Source organism: Haplochromis burtoni, unplaced genomic scaffold (assembly GCF_018398535.1).
Source record: "Haplochromis burtoni strain Fernald_Lab_line unplaced genomic scaffold, NCSU_Asbu1 Contig_399, whole genome shotgun sequence".
Classification (NCBI taxonomy): domain Eukaryota; kingdom Metazoa; phylum Chordata; class Actinopteri; order Cichliformes; family Cichlidae; genus Haplochromis; species Haplochromis burtoni.
In genome coordinates, this window is record NW_024582760.1 from 284587 (window position 1) to 301249 (window position 16663).

The window sequence follows — 16663 nt, forward strand, 5'->3', positions numbered from 1 at the left end:
AACTGAGTTTAGTGTCAATATCCGTGTAACCAAACTATTCCAACATAAGGAGAAACGAGGCTAAAATAACTTCCTTTACTTTGTTGGTCAAAAAGAATTCTTGTGGTCAAAACTAGACTTTGTGCCAGCAGATATTTTCCACAGAGCCGGACCAGTTTGGTCGAAAAGAGGGTAGAAATGTGCAATCTCGAAGATACAGGTTCCTTTGTCCCGTTCTGCTTTTTAGAGGTTGGAAGAAAACAAGACTTGCAAATTTCAGCTCCAGAGACCCGAGGACGCAGAATGGGTTCTGTTTCCTGTTCAGAGGCGCGAAGTAACAACGTTACTAAAGTTCTGTGCTTAAAGGACTGCGCCATCTGTTTTTGAAAATATGATCAGTTTAGGGGAATTTTCTTAATTTTTTAAATTGCAGAGCAAAAGAAAATCAAAGCCAGTGAAAAAATAAAGATTCCATAAGGAGGTTGAAATTCTTCATCCAATCAAATGTGAAAGTGTCTTTTATTGTGGCAAATTCAAAATTCAGTAATCATTTATCAAGACTGCTTTTTTCATAAAATGAGTTCAGTTATTTGTGAGGCTTGAACTTCTTTACTTGTCCCTTAAACATATTGATAATTTATCCCATGTAATTTTCCATAATGCTTTAGTTTAGACATTGCTGGTGCAACTTTGCTCTACATACGATCTCGGGTGTGTTTGTGATAGCATTATGTTACAGGTTATATCCACACATATGCTTTTAAAGCAAATACTACTGAACCATCAGCTGACCTGAATTTTCTTCAAACGTTTCAAACCAGCTGTGTGAATGATTTGGTCAGTTGGATCAATGATCTTATTCCTGTGTGTAAAATTCAGAATAAAACAAGTGAGATTTTGACAGGTGATATTAAAGTTTCCTCTGTGAGAGATACTGCATGTAAACAGTTGAGTCAGGTTGAGGTCTGGACTTTGGGCCATTGCAACACAATGAAGTGTCAAACCTACAGCATGATCACATGACAAAAGATGGAAGCTGTCGCATCAGTATAAGTTTTTTTATTGTAATATATTTTTAACTATGGAACTAATAGTGTTTTGCGTTTCCCAAACAAGACCGAACACTAAAATCATCCAACACTGATGTGTTTTTACCTCAGTGCAAAGTGCATTTGGGTATAGTGACAATTAAATCATTGTTATCCTGCTCAGCACACCACAACAGACTGTATACATTCAAGGTGGCCAGAGGGTAGATATTAGGTTCAACCATGTAAATCTAGACGGGGAAGTAAAAGTCTTTGGTCAACATAGAGACGATACAGGGGATCTGCTTCTTGTTGCTAAATCCAGGCAGGTTGCAGGACGACTCAAACTGGCGTGAAACACCGTGGCTGACTCGCGTCATGATCTGCATCAGATCCAGCTTCCCACTGTAGCGCTCCAACATCTCACACAACTTCTGTATGAACCAGGAGCCGTTGCTTGTGTTTCTCCATGAGTAGTATCCTGCAGGACGGGTGACAGCGTTAGCGCTCTTAGAAAACAAGTTTGGACAGCACATGTGACACATCAGCTGCGTTGTAGACCAAAAAAAAAAAAGGAAACAGAAAAAGGGAAGCATAGACAGAAAATGAACAGGACAATGTGTCGATGCTTGTTCTTCACACCCCAACCCATCGGTTTATGAGAATGACCCAGAAGGTGGGTCCTGAGGTCGGGACATCACTCTAAAATGTCCCGTCTGAGAAACTGTTTGTACCTGGAGCGGTGGAATAGGCGTATAAGAAGTCGGCCTCCACAGGAATCTTCTCAGACGTCTGCTCGTCTCCTTCACTGTCGGTCTCAATGACTCCCTCATCCAGGGCTGAACCACGGCATGCCTGAAAAGGAAGGAGAAACTCAAAATCGATCTCATATTTGGCACACATCTTGAAACACCTTAGGGAACTTGGGCGGGCAGTTATTCGAAGCATTATCTAAATGAACTTGAATTTCAGCAGCACCAGGACATATAAACAAAAGTTATCAGTCATATTGGATATTAAGAAAAAGGGTTAAAGGTATATTTTGTAAATTCCAATCTTTAAAAGTAGTTTAAAACCTCCCCACATTAACTAAAGCTCTCGAACAATGTGAAGAAACATCTGGACTTTATATCCAAAACATCTGTGTTGGGCAAGTTGTCCTCAAAGGTCCTGGAGGAAATCAAAGTGGCTAAAAAGTGGGTGTGTTAGCTCTGGCTCATCAGTTAAATATAAAGAAATTCAATGGTTAAATTTTTTTTTTCATGTACATTTAAAGTGAAAGCACTGTTTTGTTTTTAAAAGTTACAAAACAGATGACAATTAAAGCAACACTTTGAACTTAATAAACTACAAATGAAGACGTTACTATATAAAGACTGAAAAACGGGAATGTGAAGACACATCGCAGAAGAGTACCACACTGCCATAATGAACTCACCTGTATGAAGAAGAGCTTTGGTTTCCCCACCAGACCCTTGCAGTGCTTTCCTTTGAAGCACTGTACCAGCGTATCAAACTTTTCACAGCCGTCAGTGCCGTATATGACACCCTTATCCCCATGACTAAGCATCACACACACAAATGATGCATTGTTCTTGTGGTCCTCTTTGGATGCTGGAAACACAGCAGAACAGAGGGGAAACACCAAGGAATCATTAGTCCAGCTGTTTTTAAACAACCCCCTGATGCCAACTCACAAGCCAGTGCTTTTATTTTGGCGGGGCTACTCTAATAGAATGAACAAAAATAACATTTTCTGGACATTTTATGTTCCTTCACATCCTTTTTCACTCTTCTTTCTTAATGGGCTAAGGCTACTCTCCTAAAACGACTGGGATGATTGGTTAAAACCAAACCAGACAGTACCTGTTATGTAAGTGTAACTGGTGTAGCTCTATCACATCCGCCAACTGCTAACAAAAAGCTATAGCAACATTAGAACAACTGCCGTCTGGTGGTTACCACAACCACAGCCTTTCACTACAATCAGCTCACAGGTTGACTGTAACAGGATGGAGAGGTTTTTGTGAATACAGAGGTAAAGCTTTAACGTCTTCTTACCGTCTAACAACAGCCTTTTCATCTCAGCCACAGTCTGGTCATTTAATGTTTTGACCTTGTAACCCAGGTTTTTGAAGGTCTTTGCAACATTGGCAGCATCAGCATCTGTCCCATTACGAGTGCCCATCCCTACAGAGATACACAAGCAGAAAGGCAGCACACTATAAAGTCAGCACCGTCTGGAAATCCTGGAAATAAAATCCAAACAGAATGCAATGATTTAAAATCTCATAAGCTGATATTTTATTCACAACAAAACTTTAAAAAACCATCAAATCAAGCTAATACATTTAACTATTTCATGATAAATATACAGCTCATTCTAACCCAGATTATCTGTGTTTAATATTAAAGTTTGTTAAATTTAAAACATGTAAATGTGACAACTATTAAAAAAAAATAAGAACTGGAGAAAGAGGCAAATACTTTTTCACAGCACTGTAGGGTTACCTCAGGTTAACTGGCCACATGTCAGTAACATGGTTGGGTATCATATCATGATTGGACGCCCAGAATCTGGCATTAGTGCCTATGGAACTAACAGCCTTCACATCTGGGAGGGGACCATCACCATCGTCTTTTAAACTGCATTCTTTATGTGGCTTCGTACTAGAAGAGTACGGGTGCTGAACTGGCCTACCTGCCTCCAGATATTTCACCACCTGCAAACAGCTGGAGCATCACGAAACAGGAACATGACAAATAAGAGCCAGGAGTGCTGTACAGGTAGAGTCCTGATATTAAACAAGAATGGGAGAACGGGACAGCGCTCGTTTCCTCTGCTCTGTGGTCAATGAAGTGTTGGTTCAAGAGTTAGGAGTTTGCCTTGTAATCGGAAGGTTGCCGGTTCGAACCCGGGTTTGGACAGTGTCGTTTGTTGTGTCCTTGGGCAAGACACTTCACCCGTTGCCTACTGGTGGTGGTCAGAGGGCCTGGTGGCGCCAGTGTCCGGCAGCCTCGCCTCTGTCAGTGCGCCCCAGGGTGGCTGTGGCTACAATGTAGCTGCCATCACCAATGTGTGTGTGGATGACTGGATGTGTAAAGCGCTTCGGGGTCCTTAGGGACTAGTAAAGCACTATACAAATACAGGCCATTTACCATTTGGTCTGTGAGATCTGCCGCTGCATTCTGTTTTACATTTTAGTTCCAAGTTTGTTTTGGAACTGGAATTGTAACTGTCACAGCAGGATTCCTTTGTACTGCAACTGCACAAAAAGCAAAGCAGTGGAAAGTACTTCATTTGACTTTTTGTACATTTGGAAAAATGTGGGAAAATCCCATCTCCCTTTTCACTGCAGACACTGGGATTTGTCACAGCAGCAGCTGTAAAATGATCCTACAGATGCTACTACTGTTACACCACAACATGTGCACATTTACAACTGGGTGAAGTGAGAGGGAAACATCTGCACCATAGAGGTGTCATGTCTTACAAATACAACACTATTATTGAGCATAGTGTAAAAAGAAAACAAGCACTCTCCGACATTCTATAAATCTGGATAAGGTTATAACATACAAACACTCCTGTGACAGGAAGTCCAAGAAGGAAGAGTTCGGGTCTTAGGAGGTCAATCAACCACCATTCAATCTCCAAACACGTGCTGGGTAATAACATTTAAAGGATCTTGTGTTGGTCTTCACTGTATTTACATTTTATTCAAGGTCATATCCATGTGAGGTACATGTTTTCTTTTCCTATTGTGATAAGTTAAAAACTAAAAAGACTGTATCAGGTTGTTTTTATGCCACAGTGTGAAGTGTGAGGCACAATGTAGCGCAGCTGATGACATTTGGAAAATTAGTGAAGTTTGGAACGAGCACTGTGACAAGGGAGTTTTAGACGGAGACAATGATCATGAAATGCAAAGTGTCTCAGTCCATCTTAATGACTGTCTAGACCAGGGGTGGGCAACTCCAGGCCTCGAGGGCCGGTGTCCTGCAGGTTTTAGATCTCACCTTGGGTCGACACACCTGAATCACATGATTAGTTCGTTACCAGGTCTCTGGAGAACTTCAGGACACGTTGAGGAGCTAATTTAGCCATTTAAATCAGCTGTGTTGGTTCAAGGACACATCTAAAACCTGCAGGGACACCGGCCCTCGAGGCCTGGAGTTGCCCACCCCTGGTCTAGACCCACTGTTACCACTGTTGTATCTAGCATTTTATTTTATTCTATTCTATTGTGTACAGTATCTCATAGATATATCAATCCACTGTTTTTTTCTCTAATTTTCTATGCAACTTTGCACTGTCCACTGCTGTAACAAAACAAATGTCCCATACGTGGAACTAATAAAGGTTATCTCATCTTACCTGTTTTTGAGTGGAAGTTCTTGTTGTTGATAATCACACAGGTGCCAATGCAGGGGTAGTCCATCTTGTAGCGGTAAACATCAGAGGCTTCTGGTTTACTGCTGTTCCAGTCCTTTTCCTCAGTAGTCTTGCAACTTCCTGCAGCCTCTGCATTTTCCCTGATGGAGCAATCCACACACAACACACACACCACACACACACACACACACACACACACACACTCTGACTCATGACTGCCCTGTACTTAAAACATGAAGAACTTGTTTAACACCGTCACACATAAAAGAAGTTGTTAACAAGACTGTAGCTACTGTAGCTAAACTTGTTTGTTTACCCACGACTTCAATGAAAACGTACAAGAATATCACACAGATTGGTTTTGAAATGTCATTGTACCAGATAGAACTTCAGAGCATTGGTGCAACTAAGCATTTTCACATGTACCATTTTCTTTTGAGCAGCTCTTGTACGCTCAGCTTCTTTACTAATTAATCCTGCTGGTTTAAAACCACACTGTGGCAAACTGAAGAATAAACTGCTGGCTGTCAAAGTGAAGATGACGGTAACATAAGCCACTTGTGTTAAAATATGAAGGAAAACAACCTGAGCCAAGGTCAAATCAGCCAGGAGGTGCACAAGTCTCCACATTTCAGCAAACAGAGCTGCTACAGTAGTTAAGCTTTCTCAACACGTGGGCACTCAGACAGTGAGCAACAACGCACAATAGTTACCCATTTCCACAAAGTGCAGCATCTACAGTGTCCCCACCTCTCTGCATGTCACCATCAGCCATGTTCCTGCACACAGAAGAGACAAAAGTTGGCATAGAAATCACCACAGGAAGATAAAGAAACCAAACACCCCGTGGATCCTCTCCAAAGGTGGACCACACCCCTACTAACGCTTACAGTTGGTTTAAAAACACATGCATTTTCGTTTAGGCTGATTAGCTTCCTCATTTTCAAGATTTAAGATCAGTGATGTAGATCATGCTATAGCATTTCTTCATTAGAAAAAGGAGAACAATTACTTTACAAGGAAATACATGCCATTCTCAGTGTTTTCAAGAAAGAGCTACACTTTCTGGAGAAGTGTATTTTTGGAGTCTGGTTGGGTTGTGCAAGTTGCAAAACTGTGAAAAGCATGACTAAAACGTTTGGAGTTGATTGATGTGCAATTCTTGAATAATAATAATGTATACTTTACTGATCCCCGTGGGGAAATTCCTCTCTGCATTTAACACATTCACTCAGGGAAGCACACACCAACAAACTGGAATGGGATTCTTCTTTTTTTGCAGTCCCAACCTGTAAGGTCATGTAGCTTGATAGAGTATGCCAGATTATACAATCTCAAAGTGAAAAAAATAAAAACCCCACAACAAGCACAATAGTTACCCTGGAAGCTGTTCGGTAACAGGGATAAGATAAACCTTTATTAGTCCCAAACGTGGGAAATTTTGGGGTCATGGCAGAAGGCACAAGAGCAGTAAAAATAAGAAAAACATTAGACCAGTGGTTTGGTGGTTTGTGGGTTTGGTGCCTCCATACACTCAACCTTGTGTTTACCAACATAGAATCTACTTTATGGATTAACTAATATGTCAATATATAAGTTAAAGCAGTTTAAAAGCATACTCAGGAAGAGCCACTCCTGTTAAACCACACCAAACTGTAGCTCATAGTGAAACCACTGACACAACAGGAAGTGTTTTATAAGGATCATGAGAAAAGTTACCTCAGTGTGAAAGAGAAAATAACTGTCAACATGAAAACAGTGAGTCAGTATCTTTCTGTTTGATTTTTTAAAATTAAATTCTGAAACATCCAGATGTTAGTTTGATAAATATAGGTGTATGAGAACACTGCAGTACATAATGTACACGTTGTAAAATATAAAGGTCTGTCAAAATGAAGACTACTAACATAAGCCAGCCGTATATTACGATGCTTATTTTTCCTACATTGTGTGTACTAGTACATGGCACTGGTACATATGCCACCAAGCAACTGGTCACTTAAGCCTGTCGCTTGGTGTCAGCAAGGCTACGTGATGAGGTCATATTTTCCGATGCAGATAAAAGCCTTTGGGTGAACTAAGACAGTTTTCCTCTTTTAAATGGATATTACACTTGTACGGAATGGTGTGAAGGCACAGCAGTTAGTTTCAAAAACAGCAATAGTATTTTATGTCTTTTGTTCATCTCTAAAAATATATTTCATTTTCCTGTAATTGCGGGTGCTGTGCTGAACAGTAGACCGTCGTAAATGACTCATGGCCGATAATCTGTCAAAAACACATCTCTCATGAAAGCCATTTCTGTCACCAAGTAGATGTTGAGATGAAGTTTTGGCAAAATCACTTGTACAGACATTTACCCAGGTAAAAACTGATTGCCACCAAAAATGTCTTTTTTTCAACAGAGATTTGTCCCAGAGAGCTGCAAACAAACATAACATCACAGTTTTATTAAGATATTTAAAATGGCCAAAAAGGGCTGATGGAACTGACTATAATGTAGGTGCAGTAAGGCTGTATAGACATAGGAAATACAGACAAACAGGTCCTGTCTTTATTTTAGATATAACCCCTCCATAAATGTATGGTGAGTCTATTTACCAATATAAGCACACTGAAACATCAAAAATCTGTTTCTAGCACAACACTGGCATCAGGAGGAATACCAATAATTAATAAATGCCCTCAATGAAATTCTTTTATATTTTAAGTCTCCCATTTAGTGAGCTGGGCTACCTCTGGACCCTAGACCCACGTTCAACAACTCAGGTTTAGAGGATCTCAGCCTCTCATAAATACTGGTCACGTGATCTAGCCAAAGTGAAAAAACCACAAAACCCATGATGCTTCCTGTAAGTTGTTCATTTGACTATTATTAGTTAGGTTTACTTTTGGGGTTAGGACCACAGACTGCTGTTTCCACACACCCATGTGTTTGAATGTTAACATGTTCAAAGCAGACTAATACTAAGGAACAACCACTACTGTTTAACTACACCAAGTTAGAGCTAATAACGAAACTGCAATGATAACAAAAAATTATTTACAACCCTTCTATCAGCACGTTCTTGTTTTTACGTTAAGCCAATTGAAATGCTTCCACGCACCATACCTGGATGTTAGCTTAATAATTACCCCGTACATGAGTGACAGATCTGTGGGAATATTCCATATGAATTATATAAATGCCGTAAAAGTGAGTCCCACTGCAGACTAGTAGCACAAACTACAAAAACCTAACATACGACAACTGTCCATTAAAGTGCTACTACAGCTAATGTTACACAGTAATAAAGGCGAGTGAACAATGACCTAAAAATAATACTCCCGAGCTGGTTTGTTAAACAATTTCAGTTTAGTTTACAGCTACGTCAGAAAACGCGTTAGTGAAGCAAATAGTTGATAAAACACGTAAATATCAGCGGGAACACGGTAAACCCACGCAGCGAGTAACTCATAAGGGTAAATACGAACGGAGTAGAAAACACCAAAATAAACGTACCTCTTAATGAGACAGTAGAAAGTGCTTTTATGAAGTATGTTACATAAATAAAGCCAACCAGGAAATCTCTGCTAAAAGTTTACACCTGAAACTTTGAGCCAATGGGAACGCCGATTCTGTGTGGGCGGGATGACGCTACTAAAAGACAAACTCTGATTGGTTTAGACAACTATTGTTTAGTTACCAACAATCCCTTCTCTTTTCTGCACAGGCAGGTGAAATGCTGTGACAAATAATTATCAGAAGCTCCGCGGAAATCCCAGTAGCAGTTCAGACTGCTTCCGGAATTTCTTTCCTTTTGTTAAATAAAGAAAGTAACTGAACTACACACGCACACAAACTCTGGTTCCATTATTTGAATTTATTAAATACAATATGAATGTATTCATATTATTAATCTATAAAACATGTCACATACTTCTAGTAATCATCCAGTTTACATTTATGATCTAAATGAACAGGACAGTGTTATATACAAAGCCTTATCTACACCATACATTACAATCCAAACCGTCAAGCTGCTTCCAGCCTCTCATCTCATATTGTGCAGTCTCTGGGAGCTTTAAACGTTCTGCATTTGTGTCATTTCCCAGACTCATTTTAAGTCTCTTTTCTCTTTGCTGTTTTAATGTGCTTCGTCTCCAAGAGCAGAGCTGGTAAGCTGGAGGCCCCGTACTGGAAAAAGGAACCAGAATTCAGCTCATCATTGAAATACACAATACAGTATTTGGGTATTTAATGTTGTTGTGCATCTCTACCGTCTCTTTCTCATTGGGGTGTTTTTGTCTGTAGTCCAGGTACTGTCGGTTGAGCTCTCTGATGTCATGGAGGAAGGCCTGGCTTCGTCTCAGGTCAGCTAACCGCTGCTGAAGTTCAGCTTTCTCCTTCTCCAGCAACCATGCCTGCCTCTCTGCTCTGTTAGAACAATCACATGAGGTCAGCAGTCAGTGAAAGGAAAAGAATGTAAACTTTTACATTCTCCAAGACCTAGTTCTTTCACATAAATGACTCTATAAAGACATAAAAGTTATAACAGGCTGTTTGTAAATCATGTGTGTGAGCTGCTGCTCACCTCATCATCTCATGCTTGGCATCAAACAGTCTCTGCGTGTTTTTACGGATCAAAGAGCCCACCTAACACGAACAATGGAAACAAGCACTTTACCCAACCTACAGAAATACAAGCTGCTCTGTTACCCTTCAGTGCAAAGTATGGACGCTGACTTTGAGCTAAACATAGGCATCAGTACTCTGACATAAAATCACAGTAACAGTATGTTCATGTCTAACACATTCTGCCAGCTCATACGGAAGGTAAGGAGGCGATATGGAACGATTAAATGACTAAAGTTCTCGTCTTATCTTCCAAGAGTATAAAGTGGATTATTGTCGTGCAGACTAGAAGTTCAAGGACACACAGAAACGTCAAAATGAGCCTATTGATCTGATTTTGACCGTTTTGAATGAGTCAAAGTTGAGAATCATTAACTAGCAGGGAGGTGGAGTGGTTAGATGCTTATGTAAATTCATCGTGATGGGAAGTTTAGGACTTTAATGAGTTCTTTTAAATTTTTTCCAGTGCAATGATTGTGCAGCACAAATCTTTAATGACTTAAAAACCAAACAAATCAAAAAACAAGACTTTGTTTGAATCCATTTAGGATTTCCTCCAATCCACACAGGGTCAAAAGAACACAAATATACACACACACAATAATATTTAATTCAATGTCCATTAACAAACTGCAGCTTGACTGAGTGTGTTTGGTAGCCTGATCGATCCATTCCAACCAGTCCCGATGCGTGTTTGGGATCCTTGATCAGAGGTGGCGTACTAACATGCTACTAGGGTCACAATTTAGTATTTTACCATGCTTACATTAGTAAGGCTGGCCAGACGTCATAATTACCTTGTTGTTTTCTCTTTTTAAAACCTTGAGCTCTTTAAGTGAAGTGATCTGAAAGAGACAAATACAGTGTTTGATTTAATGATGGCTGATCAACAAAATGCTGCTGTCTATTAGACTCAATTTATGGAGAAAACAAATCCAAGTTATATCATAAGTCCATTCGTGACATCTAGAGTTTGAAGTAGGATCGACTACTTATTATGTTGTTAGATGAAAAAGGCCTTGTAGGGACCTCCCTGCATTTCATGATGTTTAATGTCAGTAACCAACAAAATACTTAGCATTACAATTGTCACTGTAATCCTGTCCTTCTATAGTGCTTTACACTCTAATATGGCTACACAATGTATGAGTTACTGGTATTACACTGTTGGTTTAATCCAGCTTGTAGCATCCTTCAAAACAACACAGAGTAAAGCTGTGTTGTCCTTGACAACCTCTGTTTGACATCATGACCAGAATCAGGAAAGTCTGACCTTTTCTGTGAGCTGGTCTTTGACATTGCTGGAGAAACAATCAATGGTGTGTCTGACAGCTTTAGACCCCACAGACTCCCTGAAAGCAAGCAGAACAAAGTAATGCTACTGGCAACCTGAATGATTACCTCTACCAGCATGCTTGCAGTTTTCTTGCATCCTGACTCAGCCTTTGAGCTTTTCTAAAGTAAACATCATTGCTTCAATATTTATCTGTGATAGATATCTGTGTGAAACACAGCTGCTGTCAATGCAAAGGCGTTAATAAAAATGACTGTAATGTGTACTTAAAGCCTAGATTACAGGCTACAGAGACGGTCACGGTGAATGAGCGTTGAATTTTGGAAATTTACCTGTACTGCTCACAGAAGTCAAGGAAGGAATCCAGCAGCACCTCCAACTCTGTCCCTCTGTGTTGGCCTCGTTTCTTCCTCCTCTGCTGGCCTGTGCTGGCCTGTTCTGGTTCTCCGGATCCACTGCCTTCGAGGGGAATCATCTCCATTATTTAATCACTCTGAGCAATAATTTTTTAAGGAAAAATGTCAATCACAATTAAATTACAGTAATATTAAATAAAGCACAGGGCCAGGCTCACTGAGATACTTTTCCCAGTGATGTGGTTAGAATCTGTTTTGGTTCTTTCTGATGAAGGCCAACTGTGACTGCATCAGCCACACATGGGCAAAATCAATCCATACATTCACCTCCTTAGTTTGGATTCCAGTTATTTTAGCAATATAATTCATTAATGTCTCTACTTTATCCTAACAATGATATTATGAGCACATAGTAGCATTGTGTGGTTATACTGGCTGCTTCCTGTCTGGGCAAAAGGTGTGGCCAGGTGCCGTTATGTTATTTTGTGTTTGTTTCCCTCTGTGAGTAAATGGTTTGGCCAAACCACTGTTACCCTCCTGTGTCTTTGTGCTCAGTTTACTCATTTAAGTTTCTGGAAGTCACTTTTTCAGTAGTTATGCTTAGTTGAGCTTCTTTATGAATCCACTAATTTTTATTTTTAAATTAGTCTTTTTGGGGGGTAAAATGGTGTAATTGGCTGCTTGGTCCATCACACCAACAGTTGATACAGTTCAGAAACAAATGTTTGTTGTGTTAGTTACAAAAAAAACAACAACAAAAACCCCCACAACAACATGTGATCAGAACCTTTGCAGTAAGGCGACAGTGTTGACTACAACAGCCTCCCACCTTCATGCCAACTGCATGTTTTGTGAAACACTGCCACAGATACTGATTACAAATACACTCATTGGACATTTCATTAGGTACACCTGCATAGTGTTGGGTTGGACCCTCTGTTGTTTTCTAAAATGTTGCAATTTCTACAATCAGGAATGTGATGGAAACATTCCACAGAGATTTGCTCCACAGTGATATGACAACATGTTCAAGAAACCAGTTTGTCGCGATTTGAGCTTTATGACATGACGTGTTATCGTGCTGGAGGCAGCTATCAGAAATGGGTACACTGTGGTCATAAATGGATTCACATAGTCAGCACCAATACTCAGGTATGTATTTGCTTTTAAATAAAGTTGATAATACTGAAACCCAAGGTGAGCCAAGAAAATATCCACACACCACCGGCACCAGCAGCCTGAACCATCAATACCAGGCAGGTCATGCTTTCATGCTGTGTGTACCAAATTCTGACCCTTACATCCAAACGCAGCAGCAGAAATGAAGTCTAATCAGACGTTATGCATTGTAAAAGTGATAACAGACAGTAACTAGTTCTCTTTGCTCTTACCTGATGAAGACTTCCTAGCTTTGGATTTCTCGTACAAAGACTTTTTCATTCTTCCCAAGCTTCCCCTCACGGCCTTCTTTGGACTTGGATTCTGAGGAAATGACATGAAGAAAAAGATGCAAAGTTAGAATATAGCCCATATTTGCCACTGTTGCTCAAAGCTCTGTGCTAATGCTAGTCCATACCCAGCTGGAGTCTACATCCACATCCTCCTCATCAGATGAAAGCACTCGCCTGCTCTTCTGTGGGGCGGGGCCAGAGCTCTGGAACAAATCATTATTTTCAGCACATCTGACATCTCAACTCTATTTTTATTTGAAAGGCTTTATGACCACACAAGAGCTCCTCACCTGTGACTGACTGTCACTGGATCTTCCACTAGCAGACTCACTTTTTCTCTTCTTGTCCTCCTTCCTTTGCTGATTATTCACAGGCCTAGTGGGACACGGACAGACACACACACACAGATAAATAAACCAGTAGGGATATAACATAAAAGTCAGTCACTTCAGCATCATTACTCAGACAGTCAAGTTCAAGTTGTTTGTTTAAGTTCTTCCAGAGTGGGGGGGCAGCTTCTGTACTCACAGTCATAAATATTTGGGTAAGTAGAAAGGAGCTTCTAGAGCTTTGAGGGGTTTGTATGTCATCACACTCTTTGTACAGGGCCTCACCTTGCACTTCTCCTCTTGGCAGGCTTCTTCCCAATTAAACGCTTCTGTATGGCTTTAGGAGCAGGCTGACTGTCCTTCTCTGGGACAGATTTATGTACCTCCACATGTGGCTCTGCTTGTTCATCTGCAGTGGCTTCCTTCTCAGGGCTAACCGGTGCATACAGGAGGTTTAAAAAAAAAAGAGTCAGCACTCACGTCACAATAAACTAGTAAGTGCACATTAACTATAACTTACCTGGTTTGGCCCTTCTCACCAGCACTTCTCCTGCCCCTCTCTACCTTCTTTTCTTCCTTCCTCTTCTCTCGACCTTCCTCTGCCACATTCCTCTTTACAGCAGATCCACGCTGTCCGCCGGTGGCCTTTCCTGGGTTTTCTGGTCTGTTCTGTTCTTCTTCAGGCACATTTAAATCTTCTTCCATGGCGGTACTGTGCAGAGGGTTGCCTGGGCAACACAAGCATCATGTGGTCAGCCAAAGTTCATTAGGAGCAGAAAATGTATAACAACACATGACAAAGGTACTCAGATTCAATAGGCTTACCATAATTTATCTGTAACCCTGCCAGGAAGCTAGCTTTGTCTATAGAGGACAGGTTGGTGGAATCCATTTGATCAAAAGCTGACGCTTTCTAAATTTGAGCAAAACAAAGTGGAATAAAGTATAATTAGGTGCTTTAAAAAGTTGCCCCACAACAACTATTTTTACGTGTTTTTCCTCAAAGATGCAGCAAACAAAAGAAGGACCAATCGATCTGATCACACTGAACCAGTCATGGATGAACTTACTTCGCTCTCCACTGGAGGCGCTGCCGACACTCTGGTTCCCCGTCGCTTTTTGGCACTGCATAAACAAAAGGCCATATGTTATTAACTGGCTCTGGATGCTGGGTTTGTTCACCTACCAGCCTGGTTAAAGAACGCAAGGCTGTGGTGGAATTCTTACCTGGATAGACCCAGGTGAGGCTATATCGATAACGAGAGCCGGTTATATTCTTAAAATACTAAAAGGAAAGTGCTTCATGATTACCTCCTTTAGCAGAGGACTGTCACTTATGTTAATAGAGTAGATAGGCTGTCCCACACTTTACAGTGACACACCACCCAACCATTCAAGACAAACCATCACTCGATAAGTGGCTCACATCGTGTAAATACTCATCAGGGTTTCCTATTTCATGCCACAGTCAGCTGATATATTTTAAACCTTTCACGGGCTACGTTACACCCACATGTGAAATAAAAACATTGGGCCAGTGGCAAAATGTGCTTCTTATTAAGAGGCCGGCTCTTGTGCCGAATGTAGATTAAAAGAAATAAGAGCTTATCTGCTACATCGTTGTTTTTTGTTTTTTTATTGAATGTGAGCAAGCTCAGAGAGATGGTGATCAACATCAGAAAGAAGAGGGCGGCCATACAAATACTGAGAACTGGCTGTACATATAAAGCAGGCTCTGGCTCTGTGAATGGCTCCAAACGAAGCACTTTTGAAGCTGTGACCGCCATCACGGAACAGATACATACCACTAGTTGTCACACTCTATAACACAAGTGTGTTTCTCTTTTCGTTACTCGATAGTATAACTTCCCTCACTGACATCATGCTAACAGCAGCAGGTCAACGAAAAGTTTCTTTTAGCAAACAAGGTGTTCCGGTATGTATAAAGAAATATTTCTTGTAGTGTTGAAATGTTGGAAATCAAAACGGAAAGTTCTCACCTCATTGCGAACAACTGTAGGTTTAGTACGTTATATAAGCTGTTCGTCAGTCGGAGGAGCTCAAACAGCTTCCCGCTGCTCCCGCAAAATAGTTCAAGTTCCGGACTGTACCATTCCAGTCACACAGGGGTGTAAAATAATACAATAAAAATGTGCAAGTGGGGGTTATAGAGATAAAATAACTGCATTCGAGACTCAACTTTAACTTTGCCTTAAGTTGCTTTGAATTCACTATATTCGAAAGAATGTTTACAGTGAGAATAAAAAAAAAAAGCCAACCCCACAGCGGATTTGAACAGTCCTTATTTCTACGGAATGCGAAAAAGACCATAAAGAACTTTTTTCGAACCTTCGAAAGCAACGAAATCTGGGACATAAATCAGTGACTGATGTCAATACAAAAACAAATGCGACTGATTAAATATAACAAGAATAAATGAGAATCTTTAAAGTTTGTGCATTAGTGAAGCAATGTACAAACATTACACCGATTTTTTTAATCAAATATTTTACAAAATGTGACATTAAAAACAATTATAATACAAATTAATGTTATTTTTCCTTGTTATCTAAATAATGCATTATTTAAAAAACCGATTCATTCACCAAATCTCTTCCCTTCCTGAACCCACTATAAAGTAATTAAACATTAACAAGGCTTTCCCTCTGTGTCTGCTCCGTATGTTCCTGAGTGACTTCCCTGTGTACAGTAAGCTAACATTGAATTGTTTCATCTGCTGATCCCCCTAGACAAGTCCTGACTGCAACTAAATTAATTCATGCAGACAATGAAGGAACCAAGTGAAACAATCTTGCTGTTAAAAATTTCAACACTAAAACAAAATCATGACATCAAACTGTCTCATCAATGCCAGTGAACCATTCTGTGTGAGAATGATGCAAAACAAAAGTGCACAATGTGTGTTTGCTTTTTGCTGGTACTGAGATTTGTGATGTGACAAAGTTGAAGTACAAACAAAAAACAGCTTCTTCAGACTCAGCACCTTATCAGCATCATCATCATCATTAATATTTAAATATCAAAGACTAATCAATTCCATCAACAGTTAAAATTGACTTCCTGTCTTGCGTACCACAGATCCTGTAGTCAAATTATTTTTGTGTTCTGTTGAGCATGACAATCGTGTTGTTTGGCCGTGAGAACTAAAGCGAGTCCTCAGGGTTTGTACTGTAGTGTCCTTGTCTTCGTCTATG

General features: G+C 40.2%; 2 protein-coding genes across 3 annotated transcripts; both read right to left on the minus strand.

Annotated features, from left to right (window-relative positions):
* Positions 1-467: 467 nt before the first annotated feature.
* LOC102303621 (caspase-3) lies at positions 468-9021 on the minus strand. Of its 2 annotated transcripts, XM_042212880.1 has the most exons (7): positions 8906-9021; positions 6117-6182; positions 5386-5543; positions 3069-3197; positions 2446-2621; positions 1742-1862; positions 468-1488 (listed from the first exon to the last, which is right to left on the minus strand). In XM_042212880.1, exons 2-7 carry the CDS (start codon positions 6176-6178, stop codon positions 1259-1261), a joined length of 876 nt encoding a protein of 291 aa, XP_042068814.1. In that variant the 5' UTR covers positions 6179-6182; positions 8906-9021; the 3' UTR covers positions 468-1258. The 2 variants fall into 2 exon arrangements, with proteins under 2 accessions (XP_042068814.1, XP_005944370.2); XM_005944308.3 differs by lacking the exon at positions 8906-9021 and having other exon boundaries at positions 6117-8885.
* A 225-nt stretch (positions 9022-9246) lies between these two features.
* Positions 9247-16590, minus strand: cenpu (centromere protein U). Its single transcript, XM_005944293.2, has 14 exons — positions 15449-16590; positions 14519-14573; positions 14274-14361; positions 13969-14176; positions 13734-13880; positions 13410-13494; positions 13245-13322; positions 13060-13150; positions 11645-11771; positions 11292-11370; positions 10816-10863; positions 9978-10039; positions 9664-9820; positions 9247-9580 (listed from the first exon to the last, which is right to left on the minus strand). Exons 1-14 carry the CDS (start codon positions 15451-15453, stop codon positions 9506-9508), a joined length of 1305 nt encoding a protein of 434 aa, XP_005944355.1. The 5' UTR covers positions 15454-16590; the 3' UTR covers positions 9247-9505.
* Between the last annotated feature and the right edge of the window lie 73 nt (positions 16591-16663).

Bases quoted from the DNA above. Each gene is read 5' to 3' on its own strand.
- LOC102303621 (XM_005944308.3), bottom strand. From the start codon at position 6,211: ATGCCAACTTTTGTCTCTTCTGTGTGCAGGAACATGGCTGATGGTGAC. The intron at 1,863-2,445 runs GTGAGTTCATTA...CTTCCTTTTCAG, and splicing joins CAAAGCTCTTCTTCATACAG to GCATGCCGTGGTTCAGCCCT. The intron at 1,489-1,741 runs GTACAAACAGTT...CCCGTCCTGCAG, and splicing joins CGCCTATTCCACCGCTCCAG to GATACTACTCATGGAGAAAC.
- cenpu (XM_005944293.2), bottom strand. The intron at 13,881-13,968 runs GTAAGTTATAGT...TGCACCGGTTAG, and splicing joins GGTGAGAAGGGCCAAACCAG to CCCTGAGAAGGAAGCCACTG. The intron at 9,581-9,663 runs GTAGAGATGCAC...TCCTTTTTCCAG, and splicing joins ACCCCAATGAGAAAGAGACG to TACGGGGCCTCCAGCTTACC.